The 22050-nt window shown below is 38.7% G+C and overlaps 1 protein-coding gene across 4 annotated transcripts; it reads left to right on the forward strand.

Annotated features, from left to right (window-relative positions):
• The first annotated feature begins 5105 nt into the window (after positions 1-5105).
• LOC123411732 (achilleol B synthase-like) lies at positions 5106-19607 on the forward strand. Of its 4 annotated transcripts, none has more exons than XM_045104695.1 (18): positions 5106-5378; positions 6202-6387; positions 7764-7853; positions 7929-8123; positions 9958-10042; positions 10553-10719; positions 11262-11450; positions 11527-11640; positions 14557-14679; positions 14755-14874; positions 15004-15102; positions 16404-16460; positions 17193-17239; positions 17332-17475; positions 17559-17736; positions 18767-18841; positions 18964-19047; positions 19318-19607. In XM_045104695.1, the coding sequence occupies exons 1-18, from the start codon at positions 5181-5183 to the stop codon at positions 19435-19437; spliced, it is 2271 nt and encodes a 756-aa protein (XP_044960630.1). In that variant the 5' UTR covers positions 5106-5180; the 3' UTR covers positions 19438-19607. The 4 variants fall into 4 exon arrangements, with proteins under 4 accessions (XP_044960630.1, XP_044960632.1, XP_044960631.1 ...); XM_045104697.1 differs by having other exon boundaries at positions 18980-19047; positions 19318-19409; XM_045104696.1 differs by lacking the exon at positions 15004-15102.
• The last annotated feature ends 2443 nt before the right edge of the window (positions 19608-22050 follow it).

A 22050-nucleotide genomic window follows, 5' to 3' on the forward strand; every position in this document is an offset into this window, starting at 1 on the left:
GAATGAACTAAAATTGCAATGAGACAGTAAAAACAATGACCACGTGAGATCGAAAGTAAGAACAGGGGAGAAAATAGCAACAAAAGGCTGGAGTTGCCATGCAAAGTTAACTACAAATGTCATGTACAACAAGTAAGATTTGCCATCGAAAGTGAAACATATTTTAATGTGAAGATCGAAAAATAAAATAAAAAGTGAAACATATAGTTTACCTTGCACTGTACTCTCTCCAAACTTCACAGCGATCATAATACTTAAACTGTAGGCTCTCCAAACTTCACAGCGTAGGCCATCGAGGATGGGCTACGCCATCGTCGGGGCCATGCCCGCACGGAAAGCAAAAGCAACCGCCTCGGGATCAACTGTTGACTCATTCTGACTGCGATCTATACCAAGGCTGCAACTTGGTGGGGTGAAATCCATGGGGTGCCTTTCTTGGCGGTGTGGACTGTTGTAAATTTGAAACTGGGTGAAAAAGGTACAAGTCGCACCTTTCACGTACTCCTACAAATTAAACTGAAGGATCGATCTCAGTTTATTTACCACGTGATATGCCAATAAACTGTTATGAAGTCGCCATTGGTGCTCAACAATATCTCTTTGGGTTGTTTGTGACCTTGTCGGCTGTCGATTGTTTGGGTTATATTCGGTAACAAACCGTTCATAACTATAGCACATTGCTCATATATATATATCCTTCCATTATATATTCATCAACTAATTTCTTGTAGCTTTTTATGACAATCAACGTACATTTCTTATAGTACTCTCTCCGTCTCGATGTATAAGTCATCATACGAAACCAAACAATTAATTTCAAAATACTTAAGCGTCATGCATTAACTTTCCTTTTTTTTTTACATGAACAAATGAATCAACCAATAAGAGACGTGTGGTGTGTATGTTTTTAATGACTTGAGACTAATTAGCATGACATGAGTGATCAATTTATTGCATGCAATGATATTAATTAGCAATTAACATTATTTTTTTTGTTTTTCCTCTTCGTCATGGTTGTAGTGCACAACCTAAAGTGACTTATACATCGAGAGAATACCATCATTATGGCCGGGCCTGCTCAACTACTCCTATAATGATGGTGGGGTATGCTCTTAATGAAAAACTAATAGACCATCATAAAAAAAGAGGAAAACTAGTAGGTGAAAATGTACAAGCCGCACCTTTCACGTACTCCCTCCGTCTTAAATATTTTATCTTAGGTTTATTTAAAAATAGATGTATCAGAGCAACTCTAGCAGACCCCGCATCCGCCCCGACCCGCAAAATAACCGCCAAAATGCGGGTACGGGCCGGAAAGCCTGTCCGACCAGACATCGCATCCCGCCCCGGTCCGTAAATTTTTTTGGGGGGCACGGCAAATTCCCGACCCCAATCCGGGAAAACGCGGGTTTCCCCCTCGCGGCTGCGGTGCCGTGCATCATAGAGAAGCAGTTGCCTGGAGGGACATTTCAGTCCGCGCTCTTTTCCCTCTCCTTCCGCCGTCGCCCGCCCTTGCTTCCGCCCGCCCCGCCGTCGGCGATTCCGGCCATATCTGCAGGCGAGCTCGCTGCACCGCCCCTCCGGATCCGGAGAGAAGAGCCCCCCCCCCCCCGCCGCCGCCGGCGGGGATCGACCATCGTCGAGCGCACCCCCTCATCGCCGCCCGGGATCACCCGCCACCGGTTAGTCCCTTTTTTGTGATTTTTGCGAGCTGTGCGAGAAGATGGAGTTGACCCCGTGCGAGAAGTTCTTACTATCTGATTCGTCCGATTCGGACGACTCGGATGTTGAGACCATGCTTGCGAACTTTCGGCAGCAAACATTAGTTATGACACTTGCTGTGAAGGAGCATAAAGACGAGCACCGGAAGAGGAGGCGAGGATCGACTGTCGGGCATTTGTGCATTCCGCGAATATACTTTCTTACAGATCCGTTTGAGGGTCTGCATCTATGCCAGCCCGCAAAAGCTGTTTTGCGCGAACTGCAAACGCGTTTTGCGGGCCGACGGGACGCGAGGTCTGCTAGAATTGCTATAGTTATGAAACCCAAGGCCATGTTATCATAGGAAACCAAATAATTCCAAAATACTTGGGCGTCATGCATTAACTTTCATCTTATTTTTTTTTAGTTTTTTGACATGAATAAAGGAATCAACCAATAAAAAACGTGGGGCGTGTATATTTTTGATGACTTGAGACTAATTAACACGACATGAGTGATTAATTTATTACATGCAATGATATTAATTAGCAATTAACATTAATTTTCTTGTTTTTCCTCTTTGTCATGGTTGTAGTGCACAACCTAAAGTAACTTATACACCAAGAGAATACCATTATTATGGCTGGGCCTGCTCAACTACTCCTATAATGATGGTGGGGTATGTTGTTAATGGAAAACTAATAGACCATCGTAAAAAAAAGGAAAACTAGTACTACCTTCATCATAATTTATAAGGCACACACGTGTACCTAGGTCGTCAATTTGACTTATATAAAATATATTGTTTAACATAAAAATTATATCATTAAAAAAATAACATCTAAAGTTTCTAATAATATATTTTTTTAATATATGCCTCTCATTAAGTTGGTCAAATTAACGACCTAGATACATGTGCCGTACTTATAAACTGAAACGAAGGGAGTAGGTGAAAATGTACAAGCCACACCTTTCACGTACTCCTTTCGTCTTAAATATTTTATCTTAAGTTTATTTAAAAATGGATGTATCAGAGCAACTCTAGCAGGCCCCGCATCCGCCCCGACCCGCAAAATAACCGCCAAAATACGGGTACGGGCCTGAATGCCTGTCCGACCAGACACCGCATCCCGCCCCGGTCAGTAATTTTTTTTGAGAAGCGCGGCAAATTCTCGACCCCAATCCGGGAAAACGCGGGTTTCTCCCTCGCGGATGCGGTGCCCTGCATCACAGAGAAGCAGTTGGCGGGAGGGACATTTCAGTCCACGCTCTTTTCCCCTCCTTCCGCCGCCCGCCCGCCCGCCGTCGGTGATTCCGGCCATATCTGCAGGTGAGCTCGCTGCACCGCCCCTCCGAATCCGGCGAGAAGAGCCCCCCCTCCCCCCCCCGCCGCCGGGGATCGACCACCATCGAGCGCACCCCCTCGTCGCCGCCCGGGATCACCCGCCACCGGTTAGTCCATTTTTTGTGATTTTTGTGAGCTGTGCAAGAAGATGGAGTTGACCCCGTGCGAGAAGTTCTTACTATCTGATTCATCCGATTCGGACGACTCGGATGTTGAGACCATGCTTGCGAACTTTCGGCAGCAAACATTAGTTATGACGCTTGCCGTGAAGGAGCATGAAGACGAGCACCGGAAGAGGAGGCGTGCATCGACTGTCGGGCATTTGTGCATTCCACGAATATACTTTTTTATGGATCCGTTTGGGGGTCTGGATCTGTGTCAGCCCGCAAAAGCTGTTTTTGCGCGAACTGCAAACGCGTTTTGCGGACCGGCGGGATGCGGGGTCTGCTAGAGTTGCTATGAGAATACTAAAACATGACTAGATACATTCATATCTAAACAAATCTAATACAAGAATTTTATGACGAAAAGAATACTATTTAAGAGACCTTTTACAATACAGCAGGTGAATATGGGCCATTTATTTTTGTGGGTGGACGGACCAGATGAGGCAATACTACAGCACATTTTTGGTAGTAGTATGTTTTTTGGGTCAGGTGCATTTTTGGTATATCCCTGTTCATCAAAACCGTAAGGCTGGGGAGAGCTGGAATTTCGCGATCGAGAGCGACTACCGGCCGGGGGTGGCGCTAGAAGGAGATGACGAAGTCGAGCCATCGTTTCTGTCCCCTGACACCGCCATACACGCTGCCTATCTGTACGCCTGCCGCCTGGGTCTTGCATCCTGCCGTCGACCGGCCGGACGAGCTCCCTCATACTGCGCCATAGCCCGGCCCGTCGTCCAGTCCTAGCCAGCAGTCGTCCCCGGCGGATGGACCGGCGGCCGTTAGGTGTTCCTGTTCCCCTCGAACCTGCGTGATGTGGAGCGTGTCACTGGGGATACCAAAGGCGATCGAGCCGTACGTCGCTCCGGCCACATGCCCCGTGGCCGACGTGGTGTTCCTCTGTGTCTTGTTGCCGGATGCGCCATGAATGTGGAGGTCGTCAATGAGGAGCCGGCCATCCAGCTGGCCTACAACGTCAAGAAGAGTAGCAGCAGGAGCAGGTGAGCAGGACCAGTCTGCCCTTCACCTACTGCGACGGCATCTACCTCGCCTGGATGTACGGGGTATTTCACCATGTCCGGGACTGAGTCAGATGAAGCTCATCACCCAAGGCCATGTCATCCACATAGCGCCCTATACAAAATAGGTCGCCCCTGAAAATATGCTATTAGCATGTTAGAGCACGCTAGCGAGATATTGTACATTGATTAATTTAGCGAGTCAATTTTATAGGAGTATACGCTATTAGCGGCGGTATAGCGTGCTATTTTTTTTTCTCGAGTGGAACAGATTCTACTAGCTAGAACCAAGAGTATAAGACTGGTTTCATCTGGACAGACTTGGACTGGGCTGACGCTGCAGTCTTTTAGTCTCCAAATTGCAATGTACTTCCTTCGTACCTAAATGCTATGTCTTTTTTAGAGGTTTTACTAGGAGACTATATACAGATGTATATATATAGACATATTTTAGAGTATAGAAGGTCATTTGCTCTGTATATAGTCTTCCAATAAAATCTTTAAAAATATTTATATTTAAAAACGGAGGAAGTACACATTTTTCATGTGAAACCATTATTATGGGCAGGCCTACTCAACTACTCCAACGGTGGTGTGGATTGCTGTTAATGGAGATCTGAATTGTCAGTCGACTGACCCAGTCTTTATTGACGTACATAAAAGGGTGTTGGGACCTTTCCGAATTATGTTTCTTGCCAAGCTTTTTTGAGGACCCAGTCTCCTCCGGTACTTGAAAAACAAACCCGGAGCACCAAACAGATCTAACCGTCTCCGTGGTGAAGTGAAGGGCAACTTTGTCATTCCCGACTGAGGTTAATGCGCAAGTGGCCGCCCCCTATAAACAGACCTGAAGGGCTGCATGCTTGCCTCCATGGATGCTAGCTAGGAACGTTTTGTCAAGTCACGATCGAGCTATAGCCACTACTCCCACCGTACGCTGGTCACCTGGAGATGTGGAGGCTGAAGGTGTCGGAGGGCGGCAGCCCGTGGCTGCGTTCCCCGAGTAGCTTCCTCGGTAGAGCGGTGTGGGAGTTTGATCCTGAGCTCGGTACGCCGGAGGAACGCGCAGAGGTTGAGAGGTTGCGCCGAGACTACACGCGGTGCCGTTTCGAGAAGAGGGAGTCACAGGATCTTCTTATGCGCATGCAGGTACGCGCTTGTGACTCCCATAGTAGTACTAACCAACCGCGCTAAGCAGGAAAGCTCTTCTGTTACTAGTCATAAATATCAGTTTGTGTTAATTTGGATGTCAAAAATGTCTTCCATATCGTATGTCATGAATGAATTACACAAAAAAAGTTCGATCAGAAATTAATTATGCTACTAACCATTTTCTCCCTTAGGCTTGTCATAGTGGGAGTAACTAAGGTAGTATCATGTACTTGATACTAGCAAATATGCTGATGTGACAGACAATTATAGAAGAGAGAGAGCGTTAGAGTAACATAGGTAGATACCGTAATATGCTAAATGATATGCTACTATGTTTCATGCATGTCAATAAATAAGGTCATCTATGATACTACTTTATGATACTATGCATTATAAAGGTAGTATAATACAATAGTATCATATGCATGATACTCCGCACTATGACCAACCTTAAATAGGGTTTCTCTATTTTTATTTTAAAAGGGGTGGTCCCGGGCCTCCTGCATTATCATGGCACACGCATCCTTCTTTAGTAAAAGAAAAAAACTTGAAAAGTACACAGTATATTCTGGATATGCATTATTCGGAATGATTTGCCACTATGATATGATTTTGGGGGTAATTAACTTATAGTTATTGCTCTAAAGAAGAGTCAAATTAAATATTATTGCATATGCCGGCCTTACAAATCAGTGGTGGAGTATAAATTGTCTCCAAATATATTTTGTACACGACATTAATATTATATATGCTTCCATGTTGTCATGGTTTTGCTTTATTTCACGTCTACTATAATCTTTACATATTTCGTATACTGCAGTATGCAAAATTAAACCCCCTTCCGGCAATTGTCCCAAAAGTGCATCTCGACGATAATGCAGAAGTCACAGAAGAAATAATATCAGCATCCCTGAGGCAGGCCCTAAATCAGTATTGCACGCTACAAGCGCATGATGGTCATTGGCCTGGTGACAATAGTGGAATTATGTTCCTTATGCCTATGTTTGTAAGTATTCCATTCAAAAGATGCAACCGTGTATATGGCTACTCATTATTTCGCGAATACACAAAAGGTAAACTATACGTGATAGTGTTGCGAGAAACCACATACTTGTAGGTTTTGTAGCTTTTGCCACATAACTATAAGCAGTCTTATATCCCGTCTTATAACTAGCTTGTACAATAGTTGGCTATAAAAGAATACTACTTTTATCATATATGACCCACCTTTCATTCTCACAAAGCACCTAGGAGCACGTGCTAGAACTGACTCTTCACGAAGAGTCCGCTTCCCTTCTCTCTCCTCTTCTCTCTCATCTAACTCAGAAAAAATATAGTATTTTAATCCTTACAGCCTGCTGACTGTACCTTATTGTACTTGCTCTAATATGGAAATGAATGAACTTTCACCGGGATGTGCATGTCCCTTGTGTTGTCTCTTATCCAGGCATGCAGCAGCATGATCCAAACCATAGTAATACTGATTTCAAATATTTAATCTGCCAAAGTTAATCCATGGAAGCGGCATGGCTTCTCTCCACCCGCACATTTTTTTTAGCTACTTCAAGATCACGATCAGTAACCAACGGTTTTAGGTGCGTCCTTGGATAGGTGAGTGTGGTGATCGAGAATTATGGAGGGGAAGCATAAAAGGCAACCTACAGATATACGAGTATTTTTCACCACTAATTCAGCTACCCTCGTGAGATTGGAATTGATAAGAGATCTGATGGTGCTGACTGTCACTTCAGAATTAGTGAATGGGCTTGGGTGCCCTAGTTGTTTTCAGTCGTGGTGTACAAGAGTGACTAGATCTGGTTGATATGGCCGGGTTACCAAGTTTTCACCCCTTCGCGGACAACATCAACTATATGTTACACAAAAGAACATTGATACTGCTATGCTATTTTGTATAGTAGCAATGTTTTCTAACATGCATCGTATGAAAAATAGAAATAACTCATGAAATCAATCCAACAGTGAAATACATTTCAGAAGGCCGATTGAATGATCTAAAATGACCTACTAGTCATTTTGCTTTATTCTAGGTGTAGTACATGGATAGGAATCCAGCAAAAACCCTACACATTCTATATACGAATATTTGAGTGATACTAAATCCCCGAAACATCCAGTCGCTTGTTTTCCACCTTGCCCAAAACGTGCAATGTGTCCATTTTGTAAGTAGATAGTGGATTTATCATCGATTATGAATGAGCACACATGGGTCCTTAGACAATTACATTAGGTGACTCGGCCAACATGTCATATATTATTTTGGTTCTCTGGAATAACGACTCCAGAAGTATGTTTGATCTACATGCTTTATAAAAAAATATGTTGGTTCTACATTATGGGTGATTTTTTATCTTGCAATTGCAGATATTCTCTTTATATGTTACCGAAAATCTTCACAGCGTCATATCATCAGACCATCAACGTGAGATATGCCGTCACATTTACAACCATCAGGCATGTATATTGAAGCATATAGTTTCATTAACTAATCAAAGTGTGAAAATTCACATGCCCTTAAAATCCATGCAGAATGAGGATGGTGGTTGGGGGACACATGTTATTGGGCCAAGCAACATGCTTTGCTCATGCTTAAATTATGCAGCCTTAAGGCTTCTCGGTGAGATGCTGGATTGTGATAATGGTGCATTGGCAAAAGGGCGAGCCTGGATTCTGTCACATGGAAGTGCTACTGCTGTACCACAATGGGGAAAGATATTCCTCTCGGTATGGATCATAATAAACAAAGATATTTTTTATACTTCATAACGTGCATGAATATAAAGTATGAGGTACTTTGATGGTTTCCTTATGTTAAGCCATTACCCTTTCTTGTTGACATGATCACACGCCACTTTCTCATCTAGCTTTATATATGTAAGTTGAGAAGACTGAAATTATGAAAGTAAACTTTGAATAAACATTATTAATCATGAGAAAGAGAGACAGAGAGAGAGAGAGAGAGAGAGAGAGGGAGGGAGGGAGGGAGGGAGGGAGGGGGAGAGAGATGGAGAGAGAGAGAGAGAGAGAGAGGGAGAGAGAGAGAGAGAGATCACTAGTGGAGAAACGGGCATTAGTCCCGGTTGGTAAGGGCCTTTAGTCCTGGATCACTAGTGGAGGGGTCTAGGGGTTTATTATTTATTTTTATTTTTTGTTTTATGTTTTCCATTTAATTCTTTTTTATTTAAAACATATTTTACGCTACTATATAATGTACATGTTATTCATCATCCAAGGTGTAGAATGAGTTATTCTTCACCTGAGGTAATCTTAATTACGATTGTTTCATAAATAAATTTTTGTTTTGTATACAAATAGCTACATGCATGTTGATTCATTATGTGAAATTTGACATAAAAAATAAAAATATATGTCAGAAGACCAGAAAAGTGCATTTTATGTGTATTTTACACTATATTTTTACGTTCGTAACTTTACATAGCATAAAATATTTTTTACGGCGATTTACTATTTTCTTACGTTTTCTTTTCACGTAAGAAGTAAGAAAAAAATTACGGGACGTAAAAAATATGGTGCGTTCATGTTAAATAGAGGGAGTGAAGATAAATATATATATATATATATATATATATATATATAGACACACGCACACACAATTTGGTATATACAATATCTCCTACAACTTGCAGCTCATTACATGCAAGCATTAGGTGAGTGGTATTCTCACTCGGGAGATATGAATTGCTTAAGAAAAAATCACACCATTTCCTCTTGAAGTGTTCGTATGCAGTCCTTTTCTAGGAGCCTATTCCGCATCTCCGCCATCTTTAAAGAAGAAGACCAATTTGAATATATTAGTTGTGTGTAGATATAGTAGACCATGATTGTGAATAGTGTTTACGTACTAAAAGATGAACCGTGTCCAAACCCTGCCCGACAAAGAAAAAGAATAAATGAGTCTTTGATTAATTGATATTAGGAAATAAACTAAAGAGGCCGACATAGTACGATAACGATTGAAATTACCTGTCGAGCACCAACTTCAGGTTCATGTACTCTTTAGGGTCTTTAGTTAGTGAGTCCAGTACTTTAACTTTTCACTCGTCAACACTAATGATTAGCAGGATCTAATGGTACCTGCGTTGTATAAGCGGGCATGCATAACTTGTACGTACTACGTACACTTAACATCGAGTAAGAAAAATAGAATTTATACTAAAAGATGATAACACTCACCTGAAGTTGTAACGAAATAGTATTTCTGGTTGGGTATTTAGTACCTTCAAAAACGTATACAAGTTCTTCACTGTTTTATATTTGTACTCTATTACCATCTTTTCATAAATGTATCACAAACCGGGACCATAGGTACAAAATGAACCGGGACTAAAGATGTCCAGGTCTCCGACCGCTCCTAGCCATTGGAACCGGGACTAATGGTCACATTAGTCCCGAGCCGAAATCAAACCGGGACTAATTATCCAAAAGTAAGGTCTGGTTTTACTAGTGGAGAGAGAGAGAGAGAGAGAGAGAGAGAGAAGAACCAGTCCTTATATAAACTAAGCTGACCTATATAAGTTTCTTTTCTATGTAATATCAGATAATTGGTGCCTACGATTGGGTAGGAAACAATCCAATTTTTCCAGAATTATGGATGGTTCCATATTTTCTTCCAATTCATCCAGGTATGTGTCTCATAAGAATACACCATAAGAATGATCATTCAACCATCTAATAATTTTTTTAACCACTGTACGGACATTCCAATTCGAATAAGGTGTCAGTTCCACATTTTCTTCAAGTCTATCAACGTACATGTTCGATATTATACATTGCACTCCATTTATAAATATATTTAAAAAACATATCAGTAATATCCGTGATTCTAGACCACTAGTTACATTTATTAATTATAAAAACATAGTCATGGAAATATGTGCCAAGCAACAATAGTTGGGTAACTGTTTCCAATAAATTATTCATTAAAAGATAAGGATCTAGAAACGAATATGAACTAATTACATGTCTAATAATCTACAAGATAGAATAAGAGTTAATTAAGGTCCTGACTAAGTTTTCTTCACTGAAATCCTTCTACCAATCATTTTTCAGATTAGCTAATCCAAGAGTTGTTTGGTTTTTTGATCAACCAATAATGATCTTCACTTGACATTCTTGTATGATAATGTATATAGGCCGTTTTTGGTGCTTTTGTCGAATGGTGTATATGTCAATGGCATATCTTTATGGGAAGAAATTTGTTGGGCCTATTACTCCAACTATATTGGCATTACGAGAGGAGCTCTACAACATACCGTATCGCAATATTGATTGGAATAAGGCGCGTCAATCTTGTGCCAAGGTTCATTATTATCTTAATTTTTATGTCTCCATCCATTTAATATATGATCCTATATATATACATGGTTTCAAATTATTAAAGCTTATACTAATAGAAATCTACAACTTGCATTACTAATTCTTCGTTAGTGTTTTTCACTTGTTTGAACAAATAACATTTATAATTCTATGAAATGCTCACGTTTACAATTATTTTTAGCTTTTACAAGATGGCATGAAAAATGATGTACGTTCCATAATTCTTTCCAGACCATTAACCTTACAAGAGTGTAACATGTTTTGGACATGATAGTTTGCCAGGCCTATGGGTTGGTATAGACATTTTCTTAAATGTACTAGAAATATGTGGATCAATAGTTGCGATAATAAAATTATGGGTAGTTTATAGAAGGATCGTGATCCTCAAAGTTTATGAAATAGTTATGTATTTACGACGTAAAATAAGGAACTTTATGTGATTAATTAATCTACCATGCATAGTATTATCTTATAGAAGAAATATTCCGATTTTCTAATGCTTATATCCTTCTTATTTGGCCGTAGGAAGACTGTCGGTGTCCTCACTCAAAGGTTCAAAGAACTATATTTTATTGTTTTCACAAGTTTGTGGAGCCCGTGATAAGTAGTTGGCCAACCAACAAGCTAAGAGAAAGAGCTTTGAGTAAGCTCATGGAACATATTCATTACAATGATGAAACAACTGAATACATCACCATTTGTCCCGTTGACAAGGTAAATATTTACAATTATAATGTTATAATATCCTTAAATTCTTTAACATATGACTTCATGCCCTTTTGGATATTAGGCATTGAGCATGATTTGTTGTTGGGTAGAAAATCCAAATTCATATGCTTTAAAGCAACATCTTCCAAGAGTATATGATTACATGTGGCTAGCAGAAGATGGAATGAAGGCAAAGGTACATCTTTAGCATGTCTTGTATGGAATTATTTAATGCGGATATGTACCAAAAATGTTTCCGGTAACAATTATATACATGAATGTGTTGGTTTTTTAATGTTCAAGTAATAGACATGATTCACACATGTGCTATTCAAAGTTAGGGGAACTATAACATACACAAACTCTTTAATTTACTCCCTAATTTTCTCTTTTGTATGCATATAACTCCATACCTGCATGCCAAGGAACGGAAATGTTAGGTTGGATGCAGTGCTTGCATTGGTCCCTTGTTTTGGGAAAACGTTCTCCAATTGGAACTTGCTCGAGACAGAGAAAATAGCTAAGGCGCATAGTTAATAATAATAATCCTAAAAAGAATAGATGCGGACTAAAGAGAAACAATGGAGTAATAGGTAAGTGATATCTGGACTTAGTTAAGAATTTAACGGTTTTTGTGGACCGTGCACATGTGCAATCTAGAATAAGATAATTTAGCCCCTAGGCTATTTTTATCTGAAAAGTCCTATTGTCATGTACTAACTATCAATGGTACTTACAAACACACCCTTAAAAGAATACATTGATAATCCTGGGTGTGCCGAAGTCTTGTTCCTCCTGCATGGATTTACAGTGCGCCCTGAGCATAACTCGATTCTTCCCCCTGGCCTTTGCCTCGAGGGAGCAAAAAAGTTGAAATCCAGGAGCTTATGGAAGCATCACCCGACAAGTCATTGATGCAGACGAAGAGATGACAGCAGCCGCGATGTGTAAACCAAATCACCGCCCTAGAGAAAAACGCTGGTAAGGGCCTATAGGAACTCGTATTTACGAGCATGTAGAAAATCCAATTTGCATGCTATGGTTTCTTGAAAAGGGAGATACAAATGGAAACTTTGTTACACACCAAAATTATGTGGCATTCTAGAAAGTGAAATTATGCTAGAAAACCTCAGTTTTTTTGCCATTCAATGTATTACTAGAACTATAAATCTGAAAACACAACCATTCTATACTCCTCTACATCTTAGGTGTCCCTAGATTGTATCCTCCCTTGTTGGCCCACATAATTAATGTAAGCTGATCTAGTCCACCGCGCCCTTGTGCTGGTACGTTCATAACAATCTTTCTAGAATAATTTTCTTCTTCCTATGCCATGATGCTTCGAATCATGTCATTCAGAATTGTTACAACTAATCGATGCTACTATTTGTTCCTCTATGCTCCCTCTTCCTTGGTTCTTTGGTTATGTCATGTTGGAGATCTTCCATGCTCTTGGGATGAATTCCTGATAGCCTCGATCACATGTTCATATCTCATGGACTTCCTCATATAACCCTTCCTATTATGAGATCTTTCCCCACCGCCACCAACACACTTCATGCACTTTGATGATGCTCGCTTATTGAAGTACGTGTATGCAAGATTTTCTACAAATGATTGTCTAGGTTGTCTTATATATCTATTACACAATCCACCTTCAATACCTCCTATAGCTTGCCAAACAAGTTAAGTCTAAGGGTTAACAAGAGATGAACCCCAATGACTTCCACGGATCACATACATGAATGCGAACGAAGCTCAATAGCACCTTTTTGGATCGATCGACAAACCATTGTTGACCATGGTGCTAAATTTGGATGGAAGCATTGTGATCAGAGTTCAAGAGAACTTGTTGTGACATATATAGTCCTGAGTCTTGAATCTTGATGGTCGTCGAAATCTTGGTACCATAATGAATCCAAAACTCAAATTATTTTTATATAACATCAGTATACTTGAGAGCCAAAATTATATAGAATTGCATTTGTAGCTTAAGAAAATATTACTGAAAGGGTGCATAAGAAATTAAGAAATTGCAAAAATTCTTTTTGCCCATCATGTTACTCAAAACTAGGAGTACCCATCTTTTAAATATATGGGCATATAAATACAAAACAACACAAACTCCAAGCTATGTGTAGTCTAAATGTGAGAGTTGTTCTGCTAAATGGATTACCGCTGGTGTTGTATTTTGTAATAATAAGGTCATACTATTTCAGGTCAACTTTAAATAAGGTTTCAGGGTTGTCTTAGGTAGTGAATTCAATCTGCTCATGCCATCTTAGTTTAGTTAAGAAAATAAAGCTTGATGAAGCATGTGAGGAGCAAAAAACAAACTCTTACTCAATGACAATGTATTCTTTCTACAACATGCATACTGGATATGTTATATCTATTCTCTAGAGACACATATCATTTCATTTATTCCTAGTTCTCATTGATAATAGTATGCACAAGTATACAATTGTTCCTATATTTCATTAGTGCAGAAAAATGTAACTAGAATATACTTTTGTCCAAACCATATTTATTCATATTATATTTTATTATTTGTTTAAAATGTACACAAAGGTTTATAATAAAATATATAGTGATGTTACATGTATTATAAGTTTTATTTAAGTATTAAGTCATAAGCTAAGATTTGTATAGTGGAGAAAAAAATAGTTGTGCTCTCAAATAAACAAAAATTACAAGTTGTTTCGTAGGCCTATCATCGACGCTCCATATTTATGACGTCGCAAGTGCTTAATGATGGATTTGTTTGGGTCATGGCCATTCTCGCCCAACATTGATTAGGCCATAGCCACTTTTAGTGTTTAGTTATTTGAGGATATAAGTTCAAACGAACGGTTAGATGTATTCAAATGTTGCATGGTCAATGACACATAAATGAATGATCTTGATTTTCAGGGAAGATGAATGTATATTTGTTTTACCTCTAATTTGCTATACTTGTGACTGCTTGCATTATCAATATTATTTCTCGTATCAATAATTGAAAATTTATGTTTAATGTATATCCAAGTTAATTTGTTTCAATTTTTTTTATAAAAAGTCGAAAATACTTGAAATAATTGGGTCAATAATAATGCTATTTTATGGATTGCAGATAGCAGATGGTTGCCAGAGCTGGGAGATATCATTTATAATTCAAGCATTTGTCTCAACAGATCTTATAGGAGAGTTCAGTAAAACTATAGAAAAAGCACATGACTTTCTAAAAAATTCACAGGTTTATAATTTTCCTTGTTTTATTAAGAAATGAAATTATAGAACAAATCTAAAAATCATTTATCTTATCCCAAAGGTTATTTCAAATTGTCCAAGTTATCAAAAAAATTACCGTCATCGATCAAAAGGTTCATGGACTCTTTCAACAATAGACATTGGTTGGGGTGTGTCTGATTGTACTGCTGAGGCTATTAAGGTTAGTAATGCTTCCTCTACACTTTCGACATGAGAATATATTTATTTTGAGTGATTAAAAGTAAAAAATTTAACATAAATGGTACTAAAGCAGTCATATATGTATGGACCTAAAATAAATAATTTTTAGGCATTATTGTTGTTATCAAAGATGTCACCCAACCTTGTCGGTCATCCAATACAAGAACAAAGGTTGTATGATGGCGTTGACTGCATCCTTTCTTTGATGGTATGTCCCAAGAACTAAATCAAGTAACATGTGCGTACTTTTCTCTACATCATTGTGTATTCTTAAAATTAGGTAGAAAGATGTTAATTTCGAAGTATTGTCAATATATAGCTCATAATTTGTTAGAAAACAAATTTCCTTTCTTGACTTGTGACGTAAATCAAATAAGTCCATCTCTCTCACTTTCAAAATAGACCCAATTAAATCATTAACGCTAACACATACACTGCTAGAATCTCCCCTTACCGCAAACGTGATGTACTATCAAAACAGAAGGGTTAACTGTTGGGCATGTTATACCCTATGCTACATTGACTTGCATAGTACACCATATATGGTTCAAATAGTTCACTAAATTTTCCATCTCTCCTCAGCATGAGTTACACTCTTTGCAATAATTGACGGTGATCGCCGGTAGAAGGACATTCTGACGATTATATTTTTTCAAAACATATACTGGACGTGCGAGGATACTTTATCAAATTCAACGAGGCACATCAAAGTCATGTTGTAGATGACACCATGAAGGATAACCGTTGTGGCCCAACGAGGTCTAAGGAATTATTGAGCTCAGACCACATCACAAATACCAATGCGTTTCCTGTTTCGACAGAAGGATACATGGATCTGAGACACACCACATGCACAAACTACCCAAAGCCATGAACACACAACACCATGAGAACCTCAAACAAATTTCCTAGTGAGGAGTTCACTAATAGTGAAGGTGGTAAGAATACCATACGTACATATGCAGAACATGTAGACACCAAGCACAATCACACCATGGAAGGTTGTCCACATTGTTGAATGACATCATGTAGCCAAGACTGCACGATGACATTGTTGTATTATTGGGAAATAAAAACTAGTGCAAACTATGACTATGTGACAATGATGTGAAACAACCATGTAGAAAGGTGACACATTACTGAAGACACCCATGGAGACTGAGGCTAGTCCTTCTGAGACACCTTGAACATAACCCATATATGTTGGGCCTAGGGTCAAATTATACTCTAAAAAGGAATTTTTATCTACACCATACAAATGATATAACTAGTCTTTTATCATAATGACTTTTTACTTCAATGTGTGATAAACTATTGTGAAAAGTATTTGGTCATGCCCATACAAAGAAATTTTCTATTTGCTCCAGCCATATAACACCAACTCCAGTGGTTGATGGTAGCTTTTAAATTGCCTTTTTCATATGTTGAAGAATAAAGATGGTTCGTTCATATAACACCAACTCCAGTGGTTGATGGTAGCTTTTAAATTGCCTTTTTCATATGTTGAAGAATAAAGATGGTTCGTTTTCTACATATGAACGTAGAAGAACAAACTCCTGGTTAGAGGTATGTAACAATATTGTACTTTTATGATCTGATATATTATTTGTCATATATGTTTTTTTAGAACATTCCATGTGTGGAAGCGGGAATAAGCCAGTTTTGATAAAATGATACATGAAGTACTGTACACTAACCGCGGGGCACAAGCAATGTTATTTTACTATGGAATTGATTTGTGGTAGTCATAAATATTCACCATAACATGGATTAAAATTAGCATCTATGAATTTTTAGGTGCAAAAACATGATATACTTCATGCGTCCATAAATTAACCATAGTTTTCAATGATTTTCCATTACAACTGAATGAAAATTCAGAACGTAAAATAATTACAATATATCTTAACTACTAGTTAACAAAACTGATCAATCATCGTCTATTTTATGAGATAATCGAAGTAGATAGAAAATTACAAACAGTTCTAGTTGTAAGGTCCACCTTTACATTAATTTTAAAGTTCTGCTTAGCTTTCCTTTGAACCTAAAAGGCTTGTTATGTTTGTTACAATAGTGAACTTATGCAAGAATAGAAGTAGGATACTGTTCAGTTAAATAGAGCTAAGTAAGTGTTGTAAATACCATAGGAATGTAAATTTTGATTCTTCAGTTGTGGGCACTACCGCCGAATTATTTCACTAATAAATACTAGTAGAGGATGGGATTTTCTATCATTCTCTACAACCTAACACACTAATACTGCATATTCACTAATGTATCTTTTATTCAATGACGTAGGATCTTAATCCATCTGACAGTTTTCAGAATATTGTTATCGATCATCCGTAAGAAATCCAAATGCCATTTCACTTGAAAATTATCATTGCTTGTTTTCTATTCACTTAATAACTAATTGGTTGGAAAATGTTATTGATAGATCTATGGAATGCACATCATCCGTGCTTGAGGGTCTGATATTGTTCAAAGAGCAATATCCACATTATCGATGCAAAGAGATAGAAAAATGTATAAAAAATGCTGCTACATACATTGAGAACAAACAAAGAAAGAATGGTTCTTGGTAAGTATATGAATCATTTATCATAATCATACTACTCCCTATTACTTATTTCATGGATATACCATAACTTATTTATGATCCAGGTATGGCACTTGGGGTATTTGTTTCACTTACGGGGCCTTCTTTGCGGTGAAAGGTTTAGCTGCTTCGGGAAGGACTTATGATAATAGTGATTGTATGAGGAAATCATGTGAATTTTTATTGTCCAAACAACAGAGTACAGGTGGATGGGGCGAAAGCTATCTTTCCATTGAAACCGAGGTGAACCAATATTTATTTCGTTGCCTTCGATCTCCTCACGCCTTGTTATGAGATATATTGTGGGGAAAAGCAAATGAATTTGGATCTGGTATATATGAATGTAATATTTGAAATTTAGTTCAACTCATATATCTCGAAATGATGAATAAAACATCACACAAATAGTGCTATGAAAAAAGAGATAATTGTATGCCTCCGATCAAAGTAAGGAAAATGGTAGCATAACTGCTTGTCTTATAATCTCAATCTACCTAGCAAATAGGAAACCGGTTAAACGGTCTCTTCTATGGATATGATCCATCACATTTGTACATATTTTGAAGTCGAGATGTTTAAGTACATAAGAAATGGGATAATTAGGAAGGCCTCCGTAGAAAATAATAGAGATGTCAATATTGATGTCTTTTGTCTTTGTCACTAAAATGACGCACACCATCATTTTTTAAATTTATATTATATTGCAACCAATTTCATGCCATTACAACCAACTTCATAAATACTCGCCTTAAGTCTGCATGGCTTGTCCTTGGAAGATAACTAGTGGTGAATTGAGATATGGTGACATGTTTTCGTTAGTAGGCAACACGTGAAGGTCGCTAATGTAATGTACTTGGGAGGTGGTGTGTGAAAGTAAATTAGGTGACGGCTAGAGGCTCAACGATTTAGGATGATATTACGGTATGCTAGTGAAGGGCCATGGGGGAAAGGAGGGTAAGAACTTTAGAAGGGACGATCTCCGGAGCGTGAGGGTGTTGTATGTGGTGTGCCCCTCTTGAAGCCTTGTTCTGCCATTGGGACAACATATCATCGCATCAACTAGCTATTGAAATTCTTAGGCTATAACATCCATTTTCTATCACCAGCATGCTACATTATCCCAGCTTAATGAAGTATTCACATGGTTTGTTTGCCCATTATACCTGTCAAAAAAATGGAAACATAAATGCACCCCTTTAACATGTTACTTTATTTACTTGAGGGATTTGAAATCTATGTTTTAGTCATGTTGCTAATACTAAATATTTAATAGGAGTATGTGGACAGCGGTAGTTCTCATGCAGTGGCCACTGCATGGGCAATGCTTGCATTGATTTATGCTGGCCAGGTTCGTTTTTCCTTGTAGTTCCTTAATGCATAATTAATGAAACAATATTCAATTGCATCTGCATGAATGTTATGCCATCAGGATATTTGTACAACGGTATTTCACCTTGGGTTTTCTAATAGGCTGAAATATATCCAGTGCCACTATATCGTGCGGCAAAACTATTGATGAATATGCAGCTAGACTCGGGAGAGTTTCCCCAACAGGTATGTTTTAGTTTAATTACCGTATATAGTACCCCTACCATGAATTTCATCGATCAGATATGGAACATACCATTATATAAGAAGAGCATTTAATTTATTACTTGTACTGAAGACTAATAATTAAGACAAAAAACTATTTCCCACAAGGAGTTGGGTTACCTATGGGCCCTAACATATAAAATGACTTATCACTATGATGCCTATAGAACAACTTAGCACTTTCAAATCCACTCATATATGATGATTGTCTTTCTTTCATTTTTATGACAGGAACACATGGGATGTGCTAACTCCGCCTTTTTCTTTAACTATCCCAACTACCGCAATATTTTCCCTATAATGGCTCTAGGAGAGTTTCGTCGTCGTCTTATTGAAAATCAAAGTCGATGAAGATAAACATAGCTATCTATTTTGTTGATGACTCTATGGTTTTGGAATGTTTCAAAGTATATTATTGTGTCCAATAAATCAATTGTTAAGAATGGTTATCGTCTACATTGATTGTTCGTGAATATGTAACTCATGTTGTTGATTATGTGGCTTCTATATTTGGGTGACTAGTTCCAACCTTACTTTTTTCCAATAAATAAACAACTATTGATAACGTTTATCAAGCATATGAATTGTTTGTGGAAGTTACTTCCCCTATTACGCTTTAGTACATAACTCATCTATGTTGTTGAATATAAGACATGGGAGGTGATGTTGAGCCGAAGGGTGCGTCGTTAGGTTTTGTTTTTGTGCATCAACAAACTGATTCGATTACTTAAGAACTCTCATGGTGGTGACCCTCATAGAATTGTTGATCGATAGAAGTCGGTAATTATGGTGGAGATGAATCCCTCTCTCTGGATCCACTAACAGACTCCAAACCAGGGATCCCAACAAAGAACGGGAGCTGGTGACAACTCCTTATCATATAGTGCGAGAAAACTTTCTCCCTGATAATTTCATTGGGAAGACGGGGTATATAGGCTTGCAATTAAGTTAGTCGGATTCTCGCGGAGCCCATAAGATCTCCAGGCACGCCCCTGTCTTGTGGCCCCCACGTTGCTCCCCTCCGATATTTCTTTGCTCAAGTATTTTTATTTATTTTGTAAAAAATACCCTTTAAATTTCAATTTCAAGAACTTTTGTTTCTGCACAAAGAAAATACAAAGGTAGTTTTTTTTTTCTGAAAATAGCATTTATCCGAGTTAGTTTCATTCAAAACCATGCTGATTAGAGTCCAAAACAAGAGCAAAAGTGTTTAGATAAGTTCATACAACAAAGACGTACCAACTCCCCCGAGCTTAACTCATTGCTTCTCCTCAAGCAATTCATTTGACAAATAGAAAGTAATAAAGAAAAACCTTTACAAACTACTTAGGTTTTGTTGTTGTATATAAGCTTAACTAGTAATCAGGTTTTTAGCTAAGCTTATGACATAATCTATATGATAACACTTAAAATCAATATTTACTCATGCCAATGAATAATCTATATAGTAACACTTAAAACCCCGGCTCAGAGCAACCGATTTACTTTGCTTTGCCAACGCAAAGATCAAGTCTTCTCGCAACACACAACAACTTGGTACAGAAAACAACCGCTTTATTGATCTCTTGTTGATACAAATAAAGGTTGGAATATTACATGATAACCAAGGCCAAGAGGCACAAACGATGCAACTGCACTTATATACATTATTTAGTATACAACTTAGGGGCCTCGATTATAAGGAAAGCAACTTTGCTGTGGCGGAACAATGAATTTCAGAAACTCCACTGCACAAGGACACTGCTGGAACACGGTCCTAGGTAGCGTCAAACCGATCGACATCAATGCCTTGCACCGGTTGTCTTGCATCTGGCATGGTAAGCTAGCTAAGTACCTTGAACGTACTCGCAAGCTCACATCAAACTATTCAAATATAACAAACAATAACAATGCATCTAACAGGTTAATGCATGAATGTGAACATGGTTCTATCATATATGCGGTGTACGTGGATATGATATCGATCCGTCAGACCAACTTACCATCTCGCGGTTATCTCGTAACCACCGTTAACAATCTACCATCATGATCCTCAATGATCACCTTGTGCCAACATAGAATAATTAAGTGTGCCCATTATTTATTATTGTTGACCCACAACGTGACCTACTATGAATTATGTCCATATCCCAGGATGCAGCTATCGATAGATTATACACTCTACAGTGGTTAGTATATTGTACCCACACCACCATGGAACTCATGGCCTCGTGCTCCCATTCAGTTGGACGAATGATATTCCCACAAATCCAATCTATTGCATGGCACTCTCTCGGCCATTCTGACAAACTCCCCTTTGGGCTATGTCATGGGTGATCCCGATGTCAACTCGTGACATCCTCCACCTTTGTGACCGCCACCGTCATGGCAAACAAACTCATCCCAAACTAGTACATCGGTACGATACAACTACGGGTACACAAGGTTATGACTTCCCACCAGGACAGGGTAGCGCAAGCGCATAACCTTTCCTAGTTAGAGGCACCAACGAGAGGCATGAAAATAGACCGCATTAGGGCCTCCCATTCAGGCACATGTGGTTGAACTGAGGAGCTCGATTCACACGTTATGATGAAAATGCCATCCTCTTAATCATAACCATATGAATGTAAGTGACTAATGCATCAATGTAACCATGGCATGGATAATGATTCCTACATGAGTGGCATACTAATGTGAGATGAAATGAGTGAAGCATATATAGTACAATAAAAATAAGTTATTTAATAATTATGAATAGAAAATGATCTTTTAATTCAAATAAACCATTGCCATTGCAATGCCATCCTTGGTAATGAGTGTTGTGGCTTGCCTTAGTTTAGAGGAGTAACAAAATACTCTTGTCCTCACCAAGGCAATTATTTTCTTCCGAAGTGATGGGTGAGGTGGGCGGAAGGTGTCTGAATGATCGTATCGAGAGACGGCGGGCGGTGGAGCTCGTCAAAGTTGGAGGAGACGGCGCCA

The sequence above is a fragment of the Hordeum vulgare genome, chromosome 7H (genome assembly GCF_904849725.1).
Source record: "Hordeum vulgare subsp. vulgare chromosome 7H, MorexV3_pseudomolecules_assembly, whole genome shotgun sequence".
Lineage (NCBI taxonomy): Eukaryota > Viridiplantae > Streptophyta > Magnoliopsida > Poales > Poaceae > Hordeum > Hordeum vulgare.

What these genes read in the sequence shown, in the direction of transcription:
- LOC123411732 (XM_045104695.1), top strand. Translation starts at nt 5,181, where the DNA reads ATGTGGAGGCTGAAGGTGTCGGAGGGCGGCAGCCCGTGGCTGCGTTCC. An exon ending in GGGGAAAGATATTCCTCTCG is followed by an intron (nt 8,124 to 9,957) that starts GTATGGATCATA and finishes ATGTAATATCAG; the next exon opens with ATAATTGGTGCCTACGATTG. An exon ending in ATCTTTCCATTGAAACCGAG is followed by an intron (nt 17,737 to 18,766) that starts GTGAACCAATAT and finishes AATATTTAATAG; the next exon opens with GAGTATGTGGACAGCGGTAG.